Below are 21,345 nucleotides of genomic sequence, written 5' to 3'. Positions count from 1 at the left end.
CCTGATCGGATAGGCATTTTGCTCCATTAGAGCATGTGTCAATTCTGACTTGGAGGACCAATTCCTATTTTCTCTAGGAAGATTCCTGGCCAAGAACTTATCCTTGGAAAGGGTGCCTCTCACCCTAACCCACGTGACTGAGTATCTCTTAACATCATCGGGAACATGGCAATCTCATAATGCTAGTTCCCCGCATGGCTATCTGTCTCATTGTCATCTCTTTCTCTTCTTTTTAATCCCTAAGAATTCCACTAGGATTATCTACCTTGACTTACTATCTCCATGTTCCTATTTATCTATTCAGGAACTTGAGATAGCTACTCTATCATAGTGCCCCATCTCTAACGAGGCTTTAAGAGCTTGCTCAGCTTAAGTGGACACTACACCCTCTTAGCGGTGTACAGACTCAACCCCTAACTATCTTGTTCAACTCATCATTACTCTTCCTCTTGAGGGGGAATCTGATAGCTTTTAAATAGTGGCTACAACTCTCTCTTTGATCTCTATCAGTCTTACTCTCAGGGACCTCATAATCCATCAAGTCGTGCCAAGATACCACCTCAGCGTCTGAGAGTCACTATCTCTATTCGTCATGACCAGAATTCTTATTCGCCACCATTTTCTTTGGTTCATCATGACAAAACATACCTTCTCTTACTTCTGCTAGTTTTACTTAGCTTTGTTTATTTATAACCTTAAACTGCTGCCTGAAGGACTTCCATGTCCTAGCCCCACTGTAATCCCCAACTAAGTCAACTACTTCCTTTCAAGCAATAATAAAGGGTCTGGCTCACAACTCTAGGCCATTAGCACTTTTGCTTTCCCTTATCCTCAGGGATTACTAGTGGCAGAAATTAATCTTTAGCTCTTCTGACTCTTTTTATTCTATTTAGGAATCAAAGATAACTACTTTGATCGTGCTGCCTTAACCTTGTATCAAGGCTACAGTAATTGCATCTAACTTAGGTTGCCACTTAACCCCTTTTCTTCTAGGGTTTAGACTCATACCTCTATTTGACTTATAAGCCATTATCCCCTTTTCTTTAGAGGGAAGTCTCTTTATCTTTACACAGTGGCTACCTTCCTCTGCGTATAACTCCTTATCATTATTTTATCTGTACCTTTCTAACAGAGGACCCCAACTTCATTTAAAGATCCTTATTACTTATTTTTCCTAGAGCATTCAACTCCAATCCATAACCTTAGTTGGACACTTAGCTAGTATTCTACTACTAGCTATAACCTGAACTGGGCTTTTCTAAATTCTTGTTGCAGATAGTTCTCTTCTTCCTATGCCAGAACCTCTGCTCTGATACCCAAAAAAATGTCACACACACCTTACTATAATATACCTTAGCATTCATTTAGAACCATTCCAGACCACTTTGGATGGTCTTAAGCTTAAAAATTTCAATTTGGACGTTAATTTTCGGAAAATTACTGTTCACTGTCCAGTTTTCAGATTACAGGTCCAACTTTGAAAATCATAACTAATTTCTAGAAATATCGTATGGAGGTGTTCCAATATTCTACGGAAAGCTCTTTCAATGCTCTTTAAGGGAAAAATATTCAACTGAACTCATCCTCACTGAAAACGTACAGTTTATTGGATTAAAATTACTATTCATTTGGTAAAATCTGGACTTTCCAGATTCTGCGCCTTAACTTCGAAAATTCATATCTCATTGTATACACACCCAAATGATGTGATTTACCACTCTTTTAAAGCTTGGGATATGCATTATAAGTTGTACCAAATTCCGTAGCTTAACTCATTCATATGATAGGTCGACTGAAGCTTGAAATTAACTGCTTCAGGACCTACGTTTTATCCCTTAATATCTCCTTTATTTTAATCTTTTTATTTCTTTGGCATACCTAACATGGGCTTACTTTTTCCCATTCATACTCATATACTTTCATTCATGCCATAAACATCCTAAGCATATACATGAATTGATGGCATTCAGACATAACTTACAATATAGGAGAATTATACATTGAATAATAACATCAATCATTAGCATTAATAATTCTCCACTTCTTCTCCCTTGCTTCTCATGCCCTTAGTGCCCATCATTGATTTGACCTAAATGGTTGGTTAGGGAGGGTGAGATTCGGGGGAATCTCAGTAGCAAACACTACCACATACATGCACAAGATGGATGCTAGTGTATGGTATGTAGTTTTTCATAAATTTAAGTTAACTAGTGACATGCCATCATGCTTTATGCTTGGTATAAAAATGCATGGCCATGGGAACATATTAAAAACAGCATTTCCAGCAACAATTATCATGTCCAACATCATTCAAACAACAAATACAAACCAACACATAAGCATACCATATCAAGCACATAAAGGGTAAGTTCACTACCTTGCACCTCAAGCTTTCCTCTTACTTTTCCTTTGACTCCCTTGACTTTCCAACCATGTGGGCATTCTGGTCAACATCACTAACATCCTCTGGATGTTTCAAAGGTCCTAAACATAACCATAATGATGACACAATCCATTAGGACCATTAGATTACATACGTTCAAGACTATCTTTCTTGAACCTCAACCCCTTTCTCTTAGTCCTTAGGGTTTTCTTTCTAAATTTTCAATATATAATCTTATCATTTTACATCCTTAGATCTATTTCCTATCAATTAGGACCACTTTAGATGGCTTTAGATTCAAGAATATCAATCGAAATTTTGGTTCTGGTACTGTTCACGCAGAATCTTCAGAATTTTTGCTCAACTTTGAAAATAATCATAATTAAATCTAGAAAACTCCAAATTGAGTGCTTCCAAGTCTCACTGAAAGATAATTAAGTTAAATTTAAAATAAAAATAGTTTCAGGAACCAATTCTACTCATAACAATACCATAATTGTACGGAAATTGACAATCTCCCAAAAGTTCAACACTGTTTCCAGATTTCAAACCTTAATTTTGAAAAATCACCATAAATCGTACACAGATCCAAATAAAGTGTTCTACCCATGTATTTAAAGCTCATAGAGTGTACTGTTAATCATACAAAAATTTCAGAACCAGATATGAACAGTAACAATAATTCGAAAAAGCCATCAAATCAGCACGTAATTCTTCCAATGTTCACATAGATCCCCTTGGATCTACCATACTTTGAGGTGTTCTAGCAAGATCTAACAACCAAACTCTCCTTCCCCCACCATCATCAACCATTTTGACCAGCCATCAAAAGGGAGAGAAGACATATTTCAACCATAAAAGAGAAAGAAAAACACAAGGCAAGAACACATCTAGAGCCAAGAACTCACCTTGACCTTGATTGTATGACCAAAGTTGATGCCTTTCTCTTGGTTTTCCCTCAAAACTCTCTCTCTTTTTTCCCTCTCTTCATGCCTTGCACGAAATTCCCATCTGATTTATGGGAGAGATGAGCTCATTAATGTGTACAAAATATCCCACCAACCATCATTAATGTTATGCCAAGTGTCATTAGCCTACTTAATCTTAATCCTCTCTCTTAATTAACTTAAATCTAATGTAATTAAATTCCAAAGTCAAGATCCTCTCCATTGGTAGCTTGACACTTGAAAGCTTTAATTAACATCCATTAAAAGGCTTGACAAGTGGCGACTTGTGGCCCAAGTAAAGTGCAAGACTCTGATTAATACTTTATCGGTGCACTTTTACTCCGGGTTTAACTTCTTTTCTCTAATTACAGTGCTCTGGCCTCTTGTAATATTTTCTGTCAGATCCATAAATTCTCTTTAATTTTAGAGAGTATCTCTGAATTTTCTTAGCCCATAACACTTCCTTTAAGCCTTGCATAAAATTCATTTTACTAAAAATACCCTTTTATCGGCAAAACCGGCTCTTTTAATTTCTTAAAGCCACTCTACTGGCCTTTTGGTTGCGGGACCAATTTATTAAATTAGTACAACCTTTCAACCCTTTAACCTCATTTTTGTATACACTTTTGAGGTCTCTTGCTATTTCAAATAATTACCTCACATGGTATACTTTTTACGGTAATAACCTCATAAATTCCAATGTGAAGCTGCCTCAGGGGATTTTCATCTTTTTTCTTCATAGAAGAGCCTTAGAATATTATTTCCATTTTCTAGGATTTGCTTGGAATTCTCTGCGTACTCTTCCATTTTTACTCTCCTTTTTTTTTCGCTCGCCGGTCATACTTTTTGAATTCGACGGTTTTACCACCTGCTTAAGCTAAGCCTAACCTGTAGCAGCCATCTCTTTGAGGTTTCTAACTTACCCATTGGCCTGTATCTAGCCTCTTTTCTCTTTTGGGCCTTCGAGAATTTACTGGAGCCTCTAACCTTAATTATTATTCGAGCCCCTGAAAACTTTTACGTTGCAGTTTAGTCCCTGAAACTGCTTTAAACCTTTCCTCGTTCCTTTGGGACTTCTGCTCACAGGGGTCTGATAGCCTATCTAATTCAGGCTATTACTGGTACTTCTAGGCCTAAAACTTTGATGTTACAACTAAGATCTTTAACTCAAACATATATATTTTTCTTTTGCAGCAAACGTATGACATCCCTTGTACTGACAAATGAAAAAGCATGTGTTTGTTGCAGCAAGTTCGTCGGTGCTGGAAAGATTTTAAGCACACACTCACGAGCCAGTATGTGCGAGGGCCTAAGAAAGATGATGATCCGTGCGAAAAATACCCCTTCCTTGATCCAAATGATTGGAGGATGTTTGTGGCATCAGGCATGATCCTAAATTTCAGGTACATTGCCTTATAAAACATTTAATTTTGATTTAATTTACTTCACTTACTCAATTTACTTTGTTTTCTTTTCCATAGGAATTAAGTGCGATGAATAAAGAAAGGCAAGCTAAAAATTTATATCTGCACTATTTATCCCGTGGAGGTTACAAGATGCTTGAGGAGAGGATCATGCAGGATGACTTTAAGGCGATGCAGGAAGCTGCAAAATCTGATCCTAGTAGCGTTGTTCAGACCCCACCTCCTCCTCCACGTCATAGAAAATGGAAGGAAGCAAGGATGAAGAAGGGTCAATATATTAATCCAGCAGTTGCTGAGATTGCTAAAAAAATTGTAAGTTGTATACATCAAATAACTTTAACTTATGGTAATATTCCTTATATTTTATCATTAATTTTCTATTATACTGTCATTAATTTTTTATCATACTTAAAATGTTATAGGAGGTACTTGAAGAGCAAAGCAGTGAAGGTTCATTTAGTCCGAGTGGAAGGATGGACATTTTAGCGACAGCGATTGGGAAGCCTGATCACCCAAGACGCGTTAGAGGAGAAGGGAGGACAGTTGGTCTTACCCAATATTTTGGACAAACTTCACGAGCTTCTCTACGAAGTCAACCCACTGATGAGATGATAGCTAAACTTCGAGACCAAGTTCGTGATGAGCTCCAATCTGAGCTAGAGGTCAAGATTGAGGCCCAGTTACGCCAGTCACTTCGAAAAGAGCTTATGGCTGAGCTTCGTGATGAGATGAAATCTATAGTCTCTAGCATGCAAATTGGGACAGTTCAACAACAATGCACACCCCAGGTCTGTAATCAATTTCACTTAAATTAATGTTGAGTTTTACCAACATTTTTTTAATTTAATTTAATACTTGCATTTCTCTCATTTAGGATTCCCCCGTCTTTCCTAGCACTAAAAACAGTTGTAATCCACCGGGGGCATTAGGAGAGCATGATCCTAGTAGTCCCACGCTGGACTTTGGACAACCTTGTTGTCTTCGTTTAGAGGTCCCAAGGATGCGTGTTGTTGCTGACGCTCTCCTCTACAATCAAGGGAGCACTATCCATCACCAACATATTCAAGAGGACCAAGTGAGGGTTACAGTTACGACTGTTCGAGAGGGAGAGACAGGTGCGGATGTGCCATTCCCGACTGCTGAAGTTGTGAAGTTAGGTCAGGCAATTGGAACTTTCATTCTTTGGCCTAGACACCTTGTTGATGAGGAGATAATACCTGTGATGGTAAGAAAATGTTATTCTATACTGTGTGCATTTTTTTAACATGATACTTACAATACTTATTATGTTTATTTGATGTTTCATTAGGACCAGAAAGATGTTAATAGATATCCCTGCTTGGCACAATTATATGAGGAATATAAAACAATTAATATGGTCGACATAAAGATGCCTTTAGGGATTGTGGGTGAAGAAAAATCATATTTCTTTGGACTTGACAACAAAGACATCAGGGATTTGTTATCCTTGAAGGAGTTGGACATAGCATGGGTTCAATTAGCAATCATGTAAGTTTACTTTTTCATTTCTAACTTAAATTTCTAATTTCTTACTTTCACATACTAATAATTATCTTATTTCAATTCAATGATAGCTTCTTCCATAACAAATGCATGTCATCAATGGAGAAGAGAAATTTGTATGGATATTTATGCCCTGCAAGTGTCTAGAAGAAGTACAACCCACTAGATAGGAGAATCAGATATGTGGGCAATACGATTGGAGACACTAAATTACCTTGTTATTTAGCACCAATTATTGAAGGGCAAGTAGCTTAATTATATTTATTTATACATACTTAAATTGTTAAGAATTATTGTGATATCCAGTAATGTATAAGTCTTACTTTATGATGCAGTTGTCATTGGAGTTTGTGTGTTTCTTGACCCATTGACAATGTCATCTACTGGTTTGATCCCTTGGGTCGTCGTCCAAGTAGTGAGATGAGGGGCGTTTTCAACACGTAAGTACCTTAATGTAGATCAATAATTTTGTTTTCAATATAAATTGTTTAACTTGTGCTTTCATTTGCTTATAGGGCTTTAAAGACTTATTATATAACCGGTGGGAAGCGTTCCGGGAAAAATGGCTCAACAACTTGGATATATCCTAGTGTGAGTACTTTAAATTGAAGTTCTTTCATTGATGGCAGTTATTTTATATATGAATTTGGATCATCATTTCCTTGTGATTTGTAGTGTGCTAAGCAACAAGGGCCAACAGAGTGCGGATATTACATTATCCGTTATATGTTTGAGATTATTGAGAGTGGATGTATTACAAAATTTGATGAGGTAAGTAAATATAATTTTAGTTTTGTAATAGTTGAATTTTTAAATTGAATTGTTACTTATTTTATTTTCTTCCTATGTTTAAATTTGTTTATTTGTCAATTTACAGATTTTTGATAATGATTGTTCATATACTATTGATGACATTAACTTCATCCGAGACCTTTTGGCACAGCAACTGCTTCAAGAATAGGATCAATATTGACTTTTGTAATTTGTTCTTCTTTTTTGACTAGTTAGTTAATTAATGTGTCTATATAGTGAAGTTATGATGTTGATATGTCTTGGCTGAAAATATTGACTGGTTCATACTATTTCAACTTGCTGGAAAGTGGCTATTATGGCTATTGTGGCTGTAGGAGAAGCAGTATATACGAACTGAATCTTTTTTTAAAAAAAACAGCGCACATTCACGTCTGTTTAGAGAAAAACAGATGTGAATTCACGTCTGTGTCCCAAAAACAGACGTAAATTCACGTCTGTTTTAAAATTAACAGACGTGAATTCTCGTCCGTTCCAAACAGAAGTCAAAAGGGGGTACTTTTTATGTCCCTTCTTTTCATGTCCCCTACAGAACAGACGTAAAAAGTCATCCAAAACAGAAGTAAAAAGCCTTCATTGTAGTAGTGACTTTGCCAAGGACCCCTGTTTGGCAGGATCAAATCTAGTTGGTTAGTGACCGTTCCAAGCAAGGCACCTATGAAAGCTTTGATCAGATCCTGGACAAACTCGAGCTTTTTGTTACTTCTTATTTTCCTTTCTCTCCCATGTCTTGAGTGGATGACTGTATATGTGACTTGGATGATCTATGTTTTGAATGCTTATACCTGAAACCTATCTATGTATAAATATGAAGCATAGCTTAGTATAAAATATTTTGATGACTAAGTAATAATCTTATTCCTCTATTCCTCTTGTAGTAAAAGGTTAAGTAAAATGGGGAGAACCTAAAGAGAATCACAACCAAGGGAGGCAGCAAGAGAACCTCTCATTGACCTGATTCAATTGGTTATGGACTGACTAGAGGAACAGCAAAAGGTAATGCAAGAAATTCAGGCTGCCCAAGCCTGCCAAAATCAGGAACGTGATGCTGCCATAACAGCCGCAGTTGTCATACCTTACTATCAGATCCACTTAGGATTTAATTAAGCCATTTTAGACCATATTGGATGGTCTTGGGCTCAAAAATTCATGAAAAACATTGATTTTCGGATTTTTACTGTTCATCAGGCAAAAATCCAATTTTCTGGCCCAACTTTAAAAATTCATAACTTAATCTAGAAAAATCAAAATGGAGTGGTTCAAAATTTTATAAAAAGCTCTTTGAATTATTTTTCAAGGAAAAATAATCTTATGAACCAATTCCATTTGAAAAAGTATCAGGTTTTTGTGAAATTCACCTCTGTCCATTTGGCAAAAATCCTTTTTCCAGATTCTGAACCTTAATTTTGAAAAATCATTATAAATCATGTAGTTGGCCCTTTTTAATGTGCTGCCTATCAATTTGAAGCTTAGGACGTCAAATTTAAGCATACTAAATTTTGTGCAGAAATTCATTCGGTAACTTAATGAAATGTGGCTCTAAATTGACATCCTGCTTAGGGATTACAGCACCAATCATAGATACTTACACATAACCAAATATAAATATTTCCTCATGGCTCATCACCATATTAATACTTCAATTTGCAGCCTCACTTTTGATGATTCAGTCCCTAAAATATTAGGTTACATATGGAGGATGAGATTTCAATGAAATTCCAATAGCAAGATCAATCAACCAAAACATTAATATGCATTAATTACAAGCATTCCAACCTTTTGCTATTAATAGGGAACTACTTTACCTTATACATGTAGCATTCTAACATGCAATAGCCAAGGCACGTAAAGCAAGGAGTATAGCTACACAATTATCATCATCATCATCATCATCTAGTTCAACCACATAATAGCACATGAAATTGCATAGCAATCAATACAACACTCAACATTAAGGTCAATTAAATCTTACTACCTTAATCCAATGCTCTTTGATTTTCTTGTTCTTCTTTCTTGTTTCCACAAATGCTAAACCCTAACATGGAAATCCATAAAAAGGCAGCAAGAATCATCAACCATTCCTTATAAAAATCAACAACATAAATCAGGGACATCTTTTGTCCCTTAAGCATCCACCTTTGTTCTTTAATTTTAGAGTTTGTTTCCTTAAACCCTAAATATTCCCTCTTGACTCATTCCTACATGATTTTTCATGTAGATTACAAATATATACTTAGATTTAACAAAATAAAATCCCTTCTTTCAGTTTCAGCTTGGCCGAACCATTAGGGTTCAAAATCCAAAAATTGCAACTTTGATTCTATGGCTTCCAACGCTTGTTCTTTAGGTTTACCCTACACCATTTTTCATTTTGAACACAATAGAAGCCTCAAAACTTTGAAAAAAACATCCTAGGGCCTAGATCATGCTTTGGTTGAAAAGGTTCTCATGCAACATAACAAAGAAAATACTTCAAAATCAACCTACAAACTCTTGTAACCACTAGGATCTAACATGCTTTGAAGTGTTCTAGCAAGATTAAACCATAAAACTTCCTCCCTTACTTATTATACATTTCAGCCAGCACTAAAGAAGGAAGAAAGCCAGAAATTTCAACCATATAACTTAAGCCACAAGGCAAAGAACAACTTAGAACCAAAAACTAACCTTAGATCTTGGTTGCATGATCAAAGTTGGTGCCTTTTCTCTTGATTTCTCCTTGAACTCTCTCTCTTCCCTCTTGGTTTGCTCTTGGACAAAACTAGCATCTGATTTAGGGGGAGGATTACTCATTTAATGTGCACAAAATATCTCACCTACTAGCATTAATGAGAAGTCAAGTGTCAAAAGCCTACTCTTTCTTGAAATTTCCCTCTTAATCACTTAATTCCAATTGTAATTAATTTCCAAAAGTCAAACTCTTTTCCACTTAAGGCTTGACACTTGGAAAGCTTTAAATCCTTTTCATTAGGGGCTTGACAGGGACATTGAATGTCCAAGTGGCCGAGGATTGGATTATTTGGCTAGAGAAGATCTTTAATGTTCTTGAATGTTCCTCTGAGAGAAAAGCTCAGATAGCTATCTATAAACTAGAGGGCGAAGTTGATCACTGGTGGAAGAACACTGAGATGATCCTCCAGGAGAATACAACTCCTATTACCTGGGAAGTGTTCAAGGAACACTTTAATTTGAAATACTTCCCACTGTCAGTAAGAGATGAAAAAGGAGGTGGAATTTCTGATGATTCAACAAGGTCCTCGACAGTCCTTCGATGAGTGCCTAGACAGGTACATGAGGCTCTCTCATTACTCTAACTACTTCCAACTCCGCAATGATGAGCGGTGGAAAACAGAGAAAATGGTAAGGGGACTAAGGCAGGAGCTAAGGGAGAAGGTAGCCCCATGACAACTTGAAAAGTTCAATTCGGCAGTGGAAGCCTGCTAGATTACTGAAAGTAGCCTGAACCAGCAGGCGCTAGTCAAGACTTCTCCTAGACCAAAAGGACCAGCAACAAGGGGTGGACCAGAGGGGACTTCTTCTGAAGGAAATAGGAAGAGGCAAAACCCTATGTTTTCCAAGAAGTCTAAGCAAGGTTGAGGAGTAAGGTAAGGAGGAAGCAACACTATACGCCAGACTAAGGAATGCAGTACCTGTGGTAAAAACCACAGAGATCGACCATGTTTGATGGGTCAAAATGTGTGCTTCTGATGCAGCAAGCTAGGACACTATACAAGGGATTGCCCTCTTAATGTGGACGGCTCGAGGCCCCAGGCTCAAAGGAGGGATTTTGCCCTCACAAAGGAAGAGGCTGATAAGTCACCTGAGATGATACAAGGTACGATTCAAGTTAACAATTACCTTGTGCATGCTATGTTTGACTCGGGTACTAGCCACTCCTTTATTGCATGGGAATACGCAAAGCGTATAGGTCTCGCTGTTAACACATTATTATATGATCTATGTGTGGCTACTCCTATAGGCACTAAAGTTTATACATCTGATGTTTGCCTGAATTGTATTGTCTAGTATGTCCACTATTGCACTACACTTGACCTGATATGTATGGCTTTTCATAAGATTGATGTGATACTTGGTCTGAATTGGCTGTCTACCCATAGTATACTCCTTGACTGTAAAAATAGAACTTTGATCTTTCCTCCCTATGAGCTAACCCCTCATACCGAGATAAAACTGAACTTGATCACGGGAGCCCAAGCCGGGGATTGCCTAAGATGTGGTTGTCAGGGGTACGTGGTATTCTTCTCTATACATGCGGAAGTAGAAGAAGGCATAGCAGAGATACTCGTGGCATGCAATTTTCCAGAAGTCTTTTTAACAGAAATTAGCAGGTTGCCTCTGGAGCGAGAGGTAGAGTTTGCAGTTGACCTGATACCTGGAGCAGGGTCAATTTCCAAAGCCCCTTATCTTATGACTCCAAATGAAATGGCAGAATTAAAGAAGCAGTTAGAGGAGCTATTAGAAAAGAATTTTATCTGGCCCAATGTGTCACCATGGGGAGCACCCCTCTTGTTCATCCATAAGAAGGACAGTAGCCTAAGGTTATGCATTGATTACTGGGAGCTCAACAAAATGATGATTAAAAACAAGCACCCACCTAGAATAGACAATTTGCTAGACCAACTAGCTGGTGCCATAGTGTTCTCCAAGATTGACTTGAGATCAGGTTACCATCAACTGAGGATTAAAACAGAGGATATTCCAAAGACCGCCTTTGGAACATGGTATGGGTACTACGAATTCTTGGTAATGCCCTTTGGATTAACGAATGCCCCTGCGATTTTCATGGATTAGATAAACAGGATCTTTTGGCCACATCTAGATCAATTTGTAGTGATTTTCATTGATGATATCTTAGTATATTCCAAGTCACCAGCAGAACACGAACAGCATTTACGGATCGTTCTAAGTATTTTGAAGGAGAAACGGCTATATGCCAAACTCAGCAAGTATGCGTTTTGGCTAAATGAAGTAAAGTTCTTGGGTCACGTGATTACCCAAGATGAAGTAGCAGTGGATCCCAGTAAGGTGGAAGCAGCTCTAAACTGGGAGCAACCAAAAACAGTAATAGAAATACGAAGTTTTCTAGGATTGGTAAGTTACTATAGAAGATTTATTAAAGATTTTTCAAGAATTGCACAGCCCCTAACTAAACTTACACGTAAGAACCAGCAATTCGTGTGGGATGATAAATGTGAGGCTAGCTGCTAAGAGCTGAAAGGAAGGCTGACCTCGACCCTTGTACTGATAATTCCCGATCTAACCCTACCGTATGTTGTATATATTGTGCTAGCAAGCAAGGATTGGGGTGTGTATTAATGTAGCAAGGACAAGTAGTCGCCTACGCCTCACGACAGTTAAAGTCTCATGAAGAGAATTATCCCACTCATGACTTAGAATTAGCTGCAATAGTTTATGCCTTAAAAATCTGGAGGCATTATCTATATGGGGCAACCCTTGAACTATATTGTGACTATAAAAGTCTCAAGTACCTGCAAGATCAAAAAGAACTAAACATGAGACAATAGCGATGGATGGAGTTACTCAAGGATTATGATTACAAGATAAAATACCATCCGGGCAAGGCTAACGTGGTAGCTGACGCCTTAAGCCGAAAGGTAGTACAAGTAGCATTCCTAATGATTCAAGAATGAAAACTCATCAAAGATAAGAGCAGAAGCCCAGCAGATAGAACAAATCAGAGAGGCCTAGAAGAGCGATCCAATAGCTGATACACTTCGGATTAATCTAGTGAAGGCTAGAGATGACGCGATAAAGGCGTCATCAGATGGAATGTTAAGATATAAGGAATGGTTATATGTTCCAAAATCTGTCAGACAACAAGTGCTAGAGAAGGCACATAAAAGCAAATATACGATACATCCGGGAATGACAAAGATGTACCAGGACCTCCGACGTATGTTCTGGTGGCCTAGCATGAAAAAGGACATAACATAGTATATATCTAAATGCCTCACTTGCCAGAAGGTCAAAGCAGAGCATCAGAGACCATCAGGGCTTCTACATCCTTAAATATTCTGGAATGGAAATGGATAGTATCTCCATGGATTTTATCATGGGGTTACCCCATACCTCATCTAGATATGATGCGAAATGGGTGATTATTGACCGATTAACAAAGTCTGCCCATTTTATGGCAATGAAGAAAGATTACCAACCAGAAAAACTTGCCAAGTTATATATCAAAGAAATTGTGAGATTACATGTAGTGCTAGAGTCGATTGTATCTGATTGAGATCCTCGGTTTCTATCCCGATTCTCGAAGGCACAGTAGCAAGTAATGGGCACCAAGCTGAGCTTCAGTACAACGTATCACCCACAGACTGAAATGTCCAACCTTTAACCCCTCAGAGTACACATTCATAAGTGTTATGGTTCAAGCAGATCACGACACAAGCCCGTGGATTTAAAATTTCAACATAAGTACTCAAGTTACTATTCACTATTTAATTTCCAAATTATAGGCCTAAATTCAAAAATTTATAACTAATTCCATAAAAATTCTATTAAGGTGTTCTAAAATTATACGAAAAGCTATTACAATGCTCTTTAAGGAAAAAAATCCAATTAGACTTATCATTGCCCAATTCATACAGTTTAATCAATAAATATTACTGTTCATTTCATAAAATCTGGAACTTCCAGATTCTGTGGCTCAACTTTGAAAATTTGTATCTCCTTGTGTACACATTCAATTGAAGTGATCTACCTCTCATTTTAAAGCTTGGGATATGTACTATGAGTCTGCCAAATTTTGTGACTTAACTCATTCGTTTAATAGGTCAAAATGGAGCTACAAACTCACTGCTCCAGGACCTACGTTTTATCCTTTAACATATATTTACTTTAATTCTTTTTATTTCTTTGGCACACATACCATGGGCTTACTCTTTCCCATTCATGCTCATACACTTTCATTCATGCCATAACTATTATAATTAATTACATGGCATCATTGGCATCCACAACATAAATTACATAATAGGAGAATTACACATTGAATAATAATATCATTCATTAACATGAACAATTCCCCACTTTCTTCTCTTTGCTTCTCATGCCATTATTGCCTATCATTGATTCACCTAAATGGTTAGTTAGGGAGGGGTGAGATTTGGGAGAATCTCAGTAGCAAACTATACCATATTAGTCATATTAGATGGATGCTAATGCACTATACGCAACTTGTTTATTGTCTTGTTAATTAGTGACATATTAGCATGCTCAAAGCTAACTTCTTGATGCATGGCCATGGAGACATAATCTACTCATCATGAATAGAAATTATAGTAAAATTAACCAACTATATCATCAACAAACATCATTATTATGCATAACCACATTAGCTACTATTGGTGAACTAGCATGCTCATAACTTGGCAATCTCAATTATGCAAAGGCCAAAGCAATAAAGTGCAAAGAGTAGCCACATCACAATTAGCAAAGCTCATCCACATAATAGCAATTAATCATGCAATAATTAACAATATAAAGTTCATGTTAATAGTTAGGTTAAACTTTGCTACCTTGCTCCAAAGACTTTAGCTTTCTTTGTTTTTCTTCCTTCCCTTCACAAATGTCAAACCCTAACATGATAAACCACAAAAGGGGCAGCAAGATCATCAATCATTCCATACAAAAATCAACAACATAACTCAAGAAATTCTTAAACCCTTTTAAATCTTCCTTCTTTGTTGTTGAATTCCTAGAGTTTGTGCTTTTAACACTAAAAATTCCCTCTTGACTTATTCCTACATGGTTTTTCATGTAGATTCTAAATATCTTCTTGGATTTAAGGGGGAAAAAAACTCCTTCTTCCAGTTTTGAACTGACCGAACCAATAGGGCTTATTATCCAAAAATTACAACTTTGATTCTAATGCTTCCAATACTTGTTCTTTAGGTTCATCCTAAACTATTTTCCATTTTGAACGTAATGGAACATCAAAACAAAGAAAAACACATCCTATGGTCCAGTTCTTACCATGGTCGAAAGGTCCCTCTTGAAAAATAACAAGGAAATCACTTCAAAAACAACCTACAATCACTTGAAACCACTTGAAAAAACTATGCTTTGAAGTGTTCCACCAAGTTTTAACAACCAAACTCCCTTCCTTATATAATAATCAATTCGACCAACACAAGAAAAGGGGAAGAACCAGAAATTTTAACTATACAACTCAAGCAAAAAAGGTAAGGAACGACTAATTAAGAACCAAAAACTAACCTTGAATCTTACTTATATGATCAAAGTTGGCACCTTTTCCCTTGATTCCACTTGAAACTCTCTCTTTTCCCTCTTGTTCTGACTTTCGCCAAAATATTGGTCTGAAAAATGGGAGAGAAGAGCTTTCTTGATGAGCAAAATATCCCAACTACCATCATTAATGAAAATCCAAGTCCCATTACCCCTTTTACTCTTACTTTCTCTTTCTTAATTAACTAAATCCAAACTAATTAACTACCAAGAGTCAAAATCCTCTCCATTTGAGGTATGATACTTGGAAAATTCAAATCCTCTCCATTAGAGGCTTGAGACATGGTAAAATGTTAGCCATTTGAAGTGCAAGCTTTAGTCTTCACTTTATCAGTGCACTTTGACTCCGGATTTAATTTCTCTTCTATAATTATAGTACTCCGACCTCTATAATTATCTTTTGTCCGATTCATAATTTATTCTCCTCATTTTTATCTTACCAAAATGCCCTCTTTGTCTCAAAATTAAATTCTCAATAATTAAATAAAAACGAAAACTGATTTCCTTCCTATTTAGTGATTTTTTCACTTTTTAAAGGAATTAGGAATAATCTTAGATATTTTAGGGTCTTCTTTTAATTACATAATCTCTTATAATTCCTCGAGGTATCATAGAAATTTTCTCAAAATTTTATTCTTCTTAGAAATATTTATTTGGAATTTTCTAAATAAAATCCCTTAAATTAGCCTAAATTACCCTTAAATTCCTTTGTAATTTTTATGAGGGTAATTTAGTCATAAAACCAATTATATAATCTCATATAATTCTCAAAGAATATTATGCTTAGTTTTTCTTAATTTTCTGAAGCTTGGAAATATTTTCCCATAATTATTTTTAACCAATTTTCCTTAATTAGTCAAATTTTCATAATTGACTTGGAAAATTATAATAATTATTTTCTACCAAAATTTTTTTATTTCTCCTCGTCATTTTTGGTCCTTAATTATTTAGGAATATTTCTTATTCCTAATTACCCTATTACTGGATGTGATGTCACACCTTCATTTTAAACCCTATTATACGTCATGTGGAACCATTTGGAATTATTACACGATGCTAAAAGTAGGTAAAAACCAAGATTTAAAATTTTGATTTTGGTTACTATTCATGTAACCCCTAAAAATCGGGTCAACTTTGAAAAATCATAACTAAATGTAAAAAAATTGAAACGGAGTGGTTCCAAGACTCACACAAAGCTTATGAAAAGTTCTACATAGGAAAAATATTCATAGGTATCAATTTCTCACAGATCAATACCAGTTTCCACGCAATTATGCATTGTTCATTTGGTAAATTCTGGAATTTCTAGTATTTTTGCCCAACTTTGGAAGGACATAACTCTTTCCACAAAATTTCAAATTTAATGATCTATCACTTGATTTAAAGCTAAAAATATGACCTATAAGTCTGCCAAATTTCAAATCCAGATTCGAACACTTACTATTTATTTCATATGTACCAAGTTTGATCATTTCTAGGGAAAGTTCATCCCCTAACTATATTTGTTTTGGTTCTTTCTTAACCTTTTACCCATCCTTAATCATTTGGGACTTAACACATGCTTAAACATACATTCTACTATACTTTCACATGTTTAAACATAGGCATACATGCTTGGCTCCCATTAGGAGCTATTATCCAACAAACATTTTCAAAGTCATAATATTACATAACAAGTTCCAAAATTTACATTAGGGTACATTAATTGTTCATTACGCCTCGGGGACAATTTCTTTGCCTTTACCCTTGCTTGAACTCCCTCCTAGGCAGTGTTAAACATAAGAGTGAGATTTCAAAGAAATCCCAGTAGTACAAAATCATAGTTATCATGCATTCATGCAAATACTACATGCAATGCTTTTGTTCATTTCTCTTGCTTATGTGTTCATGCTTTTATGCCATGGAAAGTAAGCTATCATACACATATTCAGTGGACATAATGCCAAGGCAACATAATGCAAACATCCCAATCAACATTTGCAATAAAGCTTAGTCACATCATGGCACACATTGCACACATACGCATTAACACATCAATGTAGGCATGAAAGCAATCAAAATGTAATTCAATGCTGCCTTTTGGTACATGGTCCTTGATTTCCTTTAAGTTCAAGATGTTTTCTTGAGGATTTGGCAAGGTACCTATCAAACCAACACCAATGCCAATCATTCAACAATTATTCAAACACATTCCACATTACTTAAACATTAAACCCTTTTTCTTTGGATTTTTGGCCTAATTGTTTTTCCTCTGGTTCAAGAAACCTCCTTAGCCATTCCTACATGATTTTTCATGTAGAATTCAAATATCAAATCAAATTTTACAAAATCTAATCCCTTCCTAATGTTCTGGTCAAAACAGAAACGAATTATACAGGAGAAGATGTAAAACGTCCTGCCTTTAACCCCTCAGAGCACTCATTCGTAAGTGTTATGGTTCAAGCAGATCACAACACAAGCTCGTGGATTTAAAATTTCAACATAATTACTCGGGTTACTATTTACTATTTAAGTTCCAGATTACAGGTCTAACTTCAAAAACTCATAACTAATTCCATAAAAATCGTATTGAGGTGTTCTAAAATTCTACAGAAAGCTATTTCAATGCTCTTTAAGGGAAAAAATCCAATTGGAATTATCTTTGACCAATTCATACAGTTTAATCAATAAATATTACTGTTCATTTCATAAAATCTGGAACTTCTAGATTTTGTGGCTCAACTTTGGAAATTCGTATCTCCTTGTATACACATCCAATTGAGGTGATCTACCTCTCATTTCAAAGCTTGGGATGTGTGCTATGAGTATACCAAATTTTGTGACTTAACTCATTCGTTTGATAGGTCAAACTGGAGCTACAAACTCACTGCTCTAGGACCTACGTTTTATCCTTTAATATATATCTCTTTACTTTAATTCTTTTATTTTTTTGGCATACATACCATGGGCTTACTCTTTCCCATTCATGTTCATACACTTTCATTCATACCATAACTATTATAGTTAATTACATGGCATCATTGGCATCCACAACATAAATTACATAATAGGAGAATTACACATTGAATAATAATATCATTCATTAACATGAACAATTCTCCACTTTCTTCTCCTTGCTTCTCATGCCATTATTGCCCATTGATGATTGACCTAAATGGTTGGTTAGGGAGGGGGTGAGATTTGGAGGGATCTCAGTAGCAAACAATACCATATTAATCATGCTAGATGGATGCTAATGCACTACACGCAATTTGTTTATTCTCTTATTAATTAGTGACATATTAGCATGCTCAGAGCTAACTTCTTGATGCATGGCCATGTAGACATAATCTACTCATCATGAATGGCAATTACAGTAGCTAAAACATATCACAATAACATTCAATAACATGCACACAGCAACACACAAGCATATAACATCAAGCAATGACAATAGGTAAGTTAACTACCTTGCACCTCAAGCTTTCCTCTTATTTTTCCTCTGACTCCCTTGACTTTCCAACCATGTGGGCATTCAGTTAACATCACCAAACATCCTCTTGGATATTCCAAAGGTCCTAAACATAGTCACATTGATCATACAATTCATTAAAACCACTAGATTACATAAAGTTCAAGACTAGCTTTCTTGAACCCCAACCCTTTCTCTTAGTTTTAGGGTTTTCTTTCTAACTTTTCTAACTTTGAAAAATACCTAAAGGGTTGAGAAAAGGGTTAGAAAGGGGTTGAGGTTCAAGAAAGCTAGTCTTGAACTTTATGTAATCTAGTGGTCCTAATAGATTGTATGATCATTGTGAGTATGTCTAATACCTTTGCAACATCCAAGAGGATGCTTGGTGATGTTAATCGAATGCCCACATGGTTGGAAAGTCAAGGGAGTCAAAGGAAAAGTAAGAGGAAAGCTTGAGGTGCAAGGTAGTGAACTTACCTATTGTCATTGCTTGATGTTATATGCTTGTGTGTTGTTGTGTACATGTTATTGAATGTTATTGTGATATGTTTTAGCTACTGTAATTGCCATTCATGATGAGTAGATTATGTCTCCATGGCCATGCATCAAGAAGTTAGCTTTGAGCATGCTAATATGTCACTAATTAACAAGGGAATAAACAAGTTGCGTGTAGTGCATTAGCATCCATCTAGCATGATTAATATGATATCGTTTGCTACTGAGATTCTCCCAAATCTTACCCCCTCCCTAAGAAACCATTTAGGTCAATCATCAATGGGCAATAATGGCATGAGAAGCAAGGAGAAGAAAGTGGCGAATTGTTCATGTTAATGAATGATATTATTATTCAATGTGTAATTCTTCTATTATGTAATTTATGTTGTGGATGCCAATAATGCCATTTAATTATAATAGTTATGGCATGAATGAAAGTATATGAGCATGAATGGGAAAGAGTAAGCCCATGGTATGTGTGCCAAAGAAATAAAAAGAATTAAAGTAAAGAGATGTTAAAGGATAAAACGTAGGTCCTGGAGCAGTGAGTTTATAGCTCCAGTTTGACCTATCAAACGAACAAGTTAAGTCACAAAATTTGGCAAACTCATAATACACATCCCAAGCTTTAAAATGAGAGGTAGATCACGTCAATTGGATGTATACACAAGGAGATACAAATTTCCAAAGTTGAGCCACAGAATCTAGAAGTTTCAGATTTTACGAAATGAACAGTAATATTTCTTGATTAAACTGTACAAATTGGGCAAAGATAAGTACAATTGGATTTTTTTTTCCTTAAAGAGCATCAAAATAGCTTTCTGTAGAATTTTAGAACACCCTAATAAAATTTTTATGGATTTAGTTATGAATTTTTGAAGTTGGGCTTGTAATCTGGAAGTTAAACAGTAAATAGTAACCCGAGTAAATAGCTTTCTGTTGAAATTTTAAATCCATGGGCTTACGTCATGATCTGCTTGAACTATAACACTTATGAATGTGTGCTTTAAGGGGTTAAAGGCAGGGCGTTTCAACTTTTACATCATCATTACATCATCTTCTTGCATCATCCTTACCTCATTCTTCTAGAAGATGCCAAGTGTCACAAATATGGTGGAGGAGAAGAGAGATTAAATCCTAGCCGTTGGATCAAAACTTAATCATTAAGTTTCCTCCGAATTTACTTGGCCCACGTTTCTCTGACTTTCTTTATGGCCTTCTGGAACTCAGAAAATTCTTCTGTCTACTCCATAAATTCTCTTAAATTCTAGAGATTATCTTTGAATTTTCTTAGGCCATAACACTTCCTTTAAGCCTTGCATAAAAATTCATGTACTAAAATGCCCTTTTATTAGTACAATTGGCCTTTTAATTTATTAAAACCATTCCACTGGCCTTTTGGTTGCGCGACTAATTTTATAAATTAGTACAACCTAAGGAATTCAATGGAAGCATCAAAACCATCAAAATTCAATCTAAGTCCATGAATTCAAAATGGCTGAACATCTCCCCCTTAGGTTCCTAAATTTCCAAATTTGATTCCAATGAATTAAAACATACTTTTATGGCACAAGCCTACACAAAATCACATTTCAAATCCATTGGAACCATTAAAACACATGGAATCAAATCCCATCCTTGAGTTCTTGGTTTGGCTGAAATAATTTTCTTGCACCCTAAGAGGTTTCCTTTCCATAATCCATTCCAAAACAACACCAAACACAACAACACAAGCTCATAACTCAAATGACTATCCTCTCCCATAACTTCTAGCAAAACAGAAATGAAATAGCACTTACCCCTCAATTTTAGTCACGATTTGGCCATTGAAAATGCATCAAATTAAAGCCTAAACATACCTTAAGGAGTCTTGGATTAAAGCTTGATGATTAGCCTTGGATTGGAAGTGGCTTGAAGGGTGTTTGGAAGCCAAGAAAATAATTGTGTAGAACCTCCCCTCTTTTGTCAATTTTTGTCTGAATTTTGAGTGAATTATGGGGGTATTTATAGACCTCA

At 36.0% G+C, this 21,345-nt stretch overlaps 1 protein-coding gene across 1 annotated transcript; it reads left to right on the top strand.

The window, feature by feature from the left end:
- The first annotated feature begins 5,035 nt into the window (after positions 1 to 5,035).
- On the top strand, positions 5,036 to 5,968 carry LOC114756799 (uncharacterized). Its single transcript, XM_028945742.1, has 4 exons — positions 5,036 to 5,066; positions 5,177 to 5,542; positions 5,629 to 5,869; positions 5,946 to 5,968. The coding sequence occupies exons 2-4, from the start codon at positions 5,228 to 5,230 to the stop codon at positions 5,966 to 5,968; spliced, it is 579 nt and encodes a 192-aa protein (XP_028801575.1). The 5' UTR covers positions 5,036 to 5,066; positions 5,177 to 5,227.
- The last annotated feature ends 15,377 nt before the right edge of the window (positions 5,969 to 21,345 follow it).

Source organism: Neltuma alba, unplaced genomic scaffold, assembly GCF_004799145.2.
Source record: "Neltuma alba isolate B1F8T4 unplaced genomic scaffold, ASM479914v2 tig00010505_pilon, whole genome shotgun sequence".
Taxonomy (NCBI): Eukaryota; Viridiplantae; Streptophyta; class Magnoliopsida; order Fabales; family Fabaceae; genus Neltuma; species Neltuma alba.
This window is presented reverse-complemented; position numbering and strand designations above follow the sequence as displayed.